Consider the following 8,360-nt stretch of genomic DNA (forward strand, 5'->3'; position numbering starts at 1 on the left):
GCTCTCTCCCAACACCTGGAGGAAATTATGAAGTCGTCTGTAAAAAAAAAAAAGAAAAAAAAGAAATAAAAAAAGGAAGGTGATGGAATATAGAAGGAAGAACTCCATACCTGGACGAGTTTGTGGACATGACGAGAAGCCACATCGTTTAGGGACATGTTAGAAAGAGCCTTCAAGTCCGCTGGAGTGACGACCTCATGAGCCCTTTCTACGGCCAACGTCTCGTCATCCCAAATGGTGGACGAACGAGCATCAGTCTTCTCCTTCCCTTTGCCAACCACACGCGGCCTTTTGGAGCCGGGAGTAGGAATCTCCTCTATCGAGACGGTCGGGGAGGCAGTCCTCGTCGTTTCGGAAGCTATGGAAGGGACGATACTAAGGGGCATGGAAGCAGGACCTTTCCCGGTAACTCGCACTGCCTTCTTCCCCAGATTGGACAGTGGTTCGTCCTTCTTTGATCTCATCTTTGCATACATATCCTTGTTGAATTTTGTCGTCATCTCTGCAAGAAGAAAATGCCAGTCAAAGATTGCTTAAGTGTACATAAGAAGAATCAAACATTGACGAAGTCAAAACTTACTCTTTTTGCCTTCAATGCCAAGTTGACGAAGAACGAAAGGAGACGGGTCAGGACCGAGATTGTAAAATGCAAGAGATCGGGGGTCAACCAGCTCGTCCCAACTTTCAATCGTCTCAGCGTACCCAATCGCAGTCTCTATGCGTTCCTTATACCGGCTCTTCAGTCCAGGCCGTCTCTTAACTATACGAAACAAAGAAACAAAGAAGTTAGCAAGACCAGAGCCTCAAAATTTGCAAAATTGAAACGACGGGGAGAAATACTGACGCACCTAAGGTCGGGGTTCCCCACCGACGGAGCAACCTCAGGATATCACCCCAATCACTGCTGGATTGAGTCTCGAAGTCGTCGCCAGACACAAAGAAAAAGCGCGACTTCCAATACCTGAATGACGAGGGCAATCCCTTGACGATCCTAGTCTTTCTTTCCCAAGGGACTAATTCATAATACCCTCACTCCTTAGACTCTTTCAAACGATACAGGTAGGTGAGCTCGCCTATCCTGATCATATCCCCGTTGGAGGCCAACCATATTTGCATACAGTTGATGACGATCCTCCACGAGTTAGGCATGAGCTGCCTGGGAGCTATACCAAAGTGATCTAAAAGTTCCATCAGGAACGGGTGGATGGGGAGCCTAAGCCCACAGGTGAAGGTTGACTCGTAAAAGCATACTTTGCCTGGAAAAAAGTGACAGGCCCTATCTTCTTCCCTGGGTAGACGAACACGAACCCTAGACGGAAATTGAAACCTATCCTTGAATCTATTCACGGTCTCGTCATCCAGACCACAAATCTCATTAAGGGCATAAAAAGCCCTAACCTCTCGAGGGCCAGAGACGGCTGTATCTCCTTCAGCCGAGTCACCACTGGATGATAGCCCAGTCTCAAGGTCACTAGACCTAACCTCAGACATTAATCCTCTCCCTCCTAAACCCTCGAACCAATTAAGCGATTGACGGAGCAAGGGCAACAATTCGCCCAAAACCACGCTCAGACTATTGCCTTCGTACACAAAATTTTCTAAAAAGGGGTAAGTACCCAAAGACCCCCCTAGACGCGCAAAAAGGAAGGAGATCGACGGGCAAGCTATCCTAACCTCCAAGCTATCAACCATGGAAAATGCAGAAATTGGAGGGCAGAAAAATAAGGTACGAAGCTAAAACCCCAAAAGAAAAACAAGGACCAACAACAGAATAGAAGCAAAAGGGAATAGCAAATCAGAAATTATGCTACAGTAAAAGAAGAAAAAGAAGAAAGAAAAAGGAAAGAGAAACATACCTCCAATGGTGGAACAGCAGAAGCACAGCGCAAGGAAATTTGGAGAAGAAAGGAAGTCCCCAAAAAAAAATGCTCTGAAGAATTGGTCTGTCTTTGCTCTCTGAGAAGTAGAAGAAAAATTAAAGAGGAGAAGTTTTAAATGTGGGCCAAAAACGATTGAAAAACCAGCGGGAAACCCAAGGGTCATGCCATTAATTCCACAGATCATCACGCGCCACGTGGCCATGATTGCGTGTAGTGCCGCCACTAAGCATTAAAAGCGGAACAGAACCCCAAGAGTCACAAGAAAAACTTTTCATCTTCTGTGATCGTCATGACGTGTCACCGACGACCCCAGAACCTGGGGGACAACTGACAGGAATGACGATTCTACATCCCACTGACGAAGATAACATTAATGACGAAGGAATCATCCATGACGAGGTCATCAGAAACAACGAAGAAAGCCATCATCACTGACGAAGGCAGGGAGTCATTCAATGCAGTCAATCAATGACCTGAGCAGTTACTAAATCGACCAAGCAGACCGTTGGGAGCCTCTTAAAAGTCTCATTACTGGACCATGGGCGTTACTTCAGAGAGCATTAACAGCCCCAACGGCTAGCCCCTAAGGCCTCAGGTATAAAACTTTCATACAACCAACAGAAGAGGATATATGCAAAAATACTCTGAAATTACATTTGACTTCTTTACTGTGTTTGATTGTTATCCTAACTTTGGCATTGGAGACTTTGTGGCAGGCACCACACCGGTGGTCCTCATCGAGCAAACCTTCACATTCTACAAGGGATTCCGTCTGCTCACTCATACTGACGAATTTGTGTTCCATCATTGACTTTTGTAGTTAGAAATACTAAACAAAATATGGGTCTATATAATGAAACTAAATGTGTTTGGTTCGCTTTTATTTATTTACTAGTAAGGGTTGCACATGCAAGGCATGTGCTGGCCCTTGATTGAGAAAATTTAGGATATAATTTTTTTTGGAAGTAGTATGAAATCATATACTTGGGATCTCAGCAGGAAATGCGAAGGTTGCTTAAAGCCGGCCGATAGGCGAAAGAGAATCCACTAGTTTTGTTCTGATTTGAGTAGGCTTATAATAGAGAATACTCTAACCCTGGGAACCAGGGCCTGGAAGTAGTATGAAATCATATACTTAAATTTAGAATAGTTATTTAACATATTACTATTCATTTACTATGATAATTTTTTAGAGCCTATTTATTAAAGATATGTGTGGGGCCCAACAATTCGTGGACCAGGCCCATTTGCCCTTAGAGAGTCTGAAAGCCCAATCCGAGGGGAGCTGTGGCCCAAGCTCTACAACTCAGAGCACAAAAGAATTTTGAGAGGCAGCCGAGGACAGCGTAGTCCTCGGCAGGTCCATAGTCCCACCAGAACAAAGGGGTGAAACTGGTATAGGGACGAATTCGTAAGGAGATCCAAGATACCTTGGGGAGGTTATCCTTACTACCCTTCCAGATAGGACCCAGCGCCTGACAGAGCCGTACTCTGCAGCTTTATCAAACCATCCCCAACAATTCCGGGATTGGACTGATGGGACAAATGTCAGTGTTTGTAAAGACTGACCCTACACGTGGACGAAGGATAGCGAATGCAAGTTAGTATAAAATAAGGAAGTAAACCACAGGAGAAAGGGGGCGAGATCCCACCTCCGAAAAAGGGAGACGATCTGGGGGAGAACATCTCAACAACTCCTGAGATTACAGAAGAAACCCATCGTCGGGTAACCGGGGTAAGACCCCAACGGTCCTCGGATGAAGTCCGAGGAGGCCCATCCCATAGGATGCGATGCCGTAGGGCTTAAACGTTCAAGCCCAAATCCTTTTTCTACACGAATTCCTCTAAAACCAGGACCGGGCACCGCCCCGCGACCAACGGCTAGCTTTTCAAGCCCACTCTCTACAAATCATATTGTGAGGGATCTTTCATGCGCGAGCCCAACATCCTTATTGGGCCGCCAGAGAATTGTGTCCTTACAATATGTATACTCACGAAAAAATTATACTAAGAATGATAACAAATGTCGTTTTCTTCCAATAATAAACAACTAAGTTTTGATAAAATATTGTCATAATATTTAAATTTTTACAATAAATGATGCCATTTGCTACAATTGAAACTCTTCATCAAATTAAGAACCTACGATCATTTGCAATGAATATTTTGTTATTCATACTTCTTTATCATCTTATTTTATGAGCCTAACTATGATGCTTAGTTTACTTAATTTTTAGTAAATACCTTTTTAAGAAAGAAAGCAAATAAAAAAGAACAAGATAACAAAAGACATATGTCATTGAAGTTTGTGTTAGATAAAATTATAAATCCAGAAGATTTAAACCTCTAATAAATTAGTGTTCTCTATATAACAAATAGAATATCATACATCACCGTTTTTACTTTCTAAGCATGACTAACACATAAAACTCAAAATACATGAAGAAAATTTTGGGACATTAAATTTAGTGAGACATTTTAAATATTGCACAATGAAATATTATAGGAATTATAAGATTTTGTTAGGATTTAACTAAGAGAGTAACATCAGGGACTATGTACTTGTCTACAAAATATAAATGAGGAAATTATTCAACTTTAAAGTTGGGGGATGAAACCACCACAAAGATAAAAGGGAAAAGGAAAAGTACTTTTTCCATATTTTTTTTTTCTTGTTCGTAAAATTATGTGTTTTTATTTATTTATTTATTTTTATTTTTTTTTAACTTTAAACGCTGTGTTCGTAAAACTATAAATTTTGACTCAACAAATTAGCTAAGCAAAAAAAAAAAAAACAAAAAAAAGAAGTTAGGAACACAATAAATGTCACTATATTTTCTCAATGCCTTTATTTTAGATACAGTGGGTTTGGTATTATATTTTGTTATTTTATTCTTGAGTAATGCTACGTCCACGATATTTTCACAACAAATTCTAGGTGGTAACTTATTATTGGTTTTTAATTGGGACAATCATTTTAAACTATGCATTAAAAAAACCAATTGAAGAAAATTGTGTGTAAAACAGTGAATTTTGGCTCACCAAATTTGACTAAACCAAAAAGAGAAATGATATGTCTACAACATTTTTACAACAAATTCTAAGTGGCTCAACAAATTCTTAAACAGCTCGTTAGCTGCGGTGAGTCAAGGCCCGGTCCACCAAATCCCTCTTTTTATTTGGGCCCGGGATCCTTGGGCCTGAGTATCCTAAAAAAAGGGCACTCTCACACAGGTTATTACTGGTTGTTATTGTTGAGGCAAAAAAATAATTTTAGTGTTAGTTTCAAATTTAAACTAATAACAATTAACCACATGTGATTTGTTGTAAAAATGTTGTAAACGTAGCATTTCTCAACCAAAAAAGAAGTATAGAAACACAACAAAATGTCACAAACAATGAAATGCTTTTTTTATAATCTTTTCATAATAAATTCTAGATGGCAAGTTGATACTGATTTTAAAATGGACTCACAACTGATATTACTTTTTTTATCCATCAATAATAGCTTACCATTTATAATTTGTTATAAAATTAATGTGAAAATGTTGTGGACTTAGTATTTTTTTATTTGATTTATAAGAAATTGATATCTCGACAATTGTGAAAATATTGTAATAACAACAAATGTTACAACATTTTCATAAAACATTTATTTTTCAGTTGTGACTAATTATAGTTTCATATTTTATTATTTTATTTTGACCTATAATTGAAACCTCAATGGTTTAGAAAATTTTGTGAAATTTGTTGTATTAGAATAAGAATATATATATATATATATATATATGTATTCCAACTCATATAAATATTAAAAAAAAGAAGAAGCAAAAAATGAAATTGCGTGGCTTGAAAAAAAAAAAACAAAACGGTGAGTTTTACTCGCCATCACCAATGGACTAAACCAAAAGATTTTGGCTCATCTTCTAACGGACTGTTTTCGTTATAATAATAATAAAAAAAAAAAAAAAAAAAAAAAAAAAAAAAACAAAACGGTTAACAAACCGAATCTCTTACACACTCCACATAATTTGGGAATTTTTTTTTTTTGGCGCCTAAAGATTAAAGAAGGTGCATATAATAACAACTTAGAGCAAAAACTTCCATACACATATTCACTGCTATTCTCAATATTCAATATTCTCTCTCCTCTCTCTCAAAATGTCATTGCTTTCCCCTGAGATGATCTTAATTCTCTCTGGTGCGATTGCTTTATCTCTTTCGGTTGGTTTCGTAATTGGCTTACTAGTTTGGCATTTCTTTGGTCCGGCGGCTGCGACACCACGCATAGCACAAGCAACGCGGTCGGCGACGAACCTGCAGATATCTCCAAGGCGAAACATGAGAACTCAGGAGCAGACGGACCAAGAAGGCCACACAGAGGCTTCACGACAGACTGGTAGACTTCTGGAGTTGAACCAAAACATTCAGTCTTCATCGCCACAGGACGAAGGCGAGCGGTCTGACCAGACGATTCTGCCTCCACCGCGGGATCATGAGAGCGGCACTGAAGCTTCACGACTGACGGAGGGATCTCATGAGTTGAACCAGGCACCGCCGCATGACCACCCTATGCCGAAGAACGATGGCAAGAAGCAGTCTATTGAACGATTTTATTCAGCCCGAGACTCAATGGTATAATTAATATCTTTTTATTTTTATTTTTTTAATGTAATTTCTAGTTTTTATTTTTTATTGGAGTAATTTTTAATTCTTATATAATTTCTCTCTCTACAAATCTTTTTGTTGTTGTTGTTGTTGTTTTTTTTTTTTTTTTTTTTTTCCACTTTTATTTTAATTAGAAGATTTAGGTACAATATCGATAAAGAGAAGAATTGACTCTCTCTCTCTCAGTGACCTTAGTTCTTTGGTTAATTTCACAAGCTTCTTGTTTGGGTTTGGGGGTTATTGCTAGACTCTCTCTCAGTGATGAGGAGGACGGGCTGTGTTATCAGCTGTGAGCTGTGTGTGTGTGAGATCATCTGATCTGATTATGAGTGTGAGCGTATATATCTTTCTCTTTTAATCTTTTTCCCTTCATTTCTTGCATGAAGAATACTAAATTGTATAATTAATTAAAGGACCTTATTATAAGAGTCGCTCATTGCTATGCTTGTAATTATTTTTTAATATATATTCTCCCTGATTTATTTATATAAATTGAATACTGTAATTGGATTATGCATTTCTGACGTTTTCATGGTTTGGTTTCTTTTGTTTAAATGCAGAATGTAGAAACAAATGAATCGGAGAAGGGGCTTCAGTTGCAGCAGTAATCTGAGAAGCAAGCATTCGAAACTGAGGATTTCCGTTTATATGGACCGTTGGATGAACTTTTCGTTCTGTTTTGCATAAATAATGGGGTATTTCCTTTTCCCACTTAATAATCAATAATGTGACAGATTGTATCAAACTTCTATAGCCCGCTGCTTGGCTTAGTGATGTTAAATACAAAACATTTTTTTTTTTTTTTTTTTTTTTTTTTTTTTTTAAATTTTTTTTTATGGGTATGGGTTTGCTTCGTGGCTCTGGTTGCGTGGGTCTAGTGGTTTGCGGCGGCGAGATGGGCGTGGTGTGGGTTTGTATTATCGGATTTGGTCATGGTTGTGCAGGGTTTGGTAATCGGTGAAGCCATGAAATGAATGTAGAAGTTGAACTTTCTGTTGTTTTTGAATGCGGTCCAAGTTGGTCTAAATGACTTTTAAATTTTAGTCATACTTCTGTTGCTGGATCAATAACGAAACTACTGGTGGTCATTTAGATGAATTTCAAGTGCTGGTGTTTCCAGGGTTGTCCACGTCAATTTTGTTCCTCTCAACTTATGAAAAAAAACCATTTTCTATTACCTCAGTTAATCTTGCTAATAGGTTTTGGCATGGTGGTGGCGTTGTTGTGGTTGTTCATTGTTGGTTGATTTTAAGGAAGAGGGAGAAAGAGAGGAAGAGGAAGAGAGATAGAGGTCATTAGTAAAAACAGAATATTGTTATACAATGGAATGATATAATAGATAAAGTAATTTTTGAGATAGTAAAATAGGATAATTTGTAGAAAGGATGCTGCAATTCAGTAAGGGTGATGGATTTCTGGTTTTTGCATTTTGTTCTGCTTTGTTTGCGCTGTCTTTTGTTTCTTTATTTCGTGGTGTTATCATTCTGTTTCAATATAGAATGACTACTATTATTTATGGTTTATTATAATATCTTATGCTTTCTCAAAAAAAAAAAAATTGTTGTCTTTCCATTCTAAATTTGTGAATGTTTGTTTTGTCTTTCACATTACTCATGTTGATATTTGAGAGTCATTTAATTAATCAAGTAAGTCATGTAACTTCTCTATTTTCTTTAAATTCTTCCTTATTCTATCATAAATGAATCTGTAATAATTCATTTCGTTACAATTTGCTATCTTTGTTATATGCTTTTGTTTTTTTTTTTTTTTTTTTTTTTTTTTTTTTTTTTGAGAAGTTGTTATTATGTTATA

The 8,360-nt window shown here is 37.8% G+C and overlaps 1 protein-coding gene across 1 annotated transcript; it reads left to right on the top strand.

Annotated features, from left to right (window-relative positions):
* The first annotated feature begins 5,918 nt into the window (after positions 1-5,918).
* Positions 5,919-7,348, top strand: LOC115969977. The gene is made up of 2 exons (XM_031089619.1): positions 5,919-6,515; positions 7,109-7,348. The coding sequence occupies exons 1-2, from the start codon at positions 6,042-6,044 to the stop codon at positions 7,154-7,156; spliced, it is 522 nt and encodes a 173-aa protein (XP_030945479.1). The 5' UTR covers positions 5,919-6,041; the 3' UTR covers positions 7,157-7,348.
* Positions 7,349-8,360: the final 1,012 nt, after the last annotated feature.

The sequence above is a fragment of the Quercus lobata genome, chromosome 12 (assembly GCF_001633185.2).
Source record: "Quercus lobata isolate SW786 chromosome 12, ValleyOak3.0 Primary Assembly, whole genome shotgun sequence".
Lineage (NCBI taxonomy): Eukaryota > Viridiplantae > Streptophyta > Magnoliopsida > Fagales > Fagaceae > Quercus > Quercus lobata.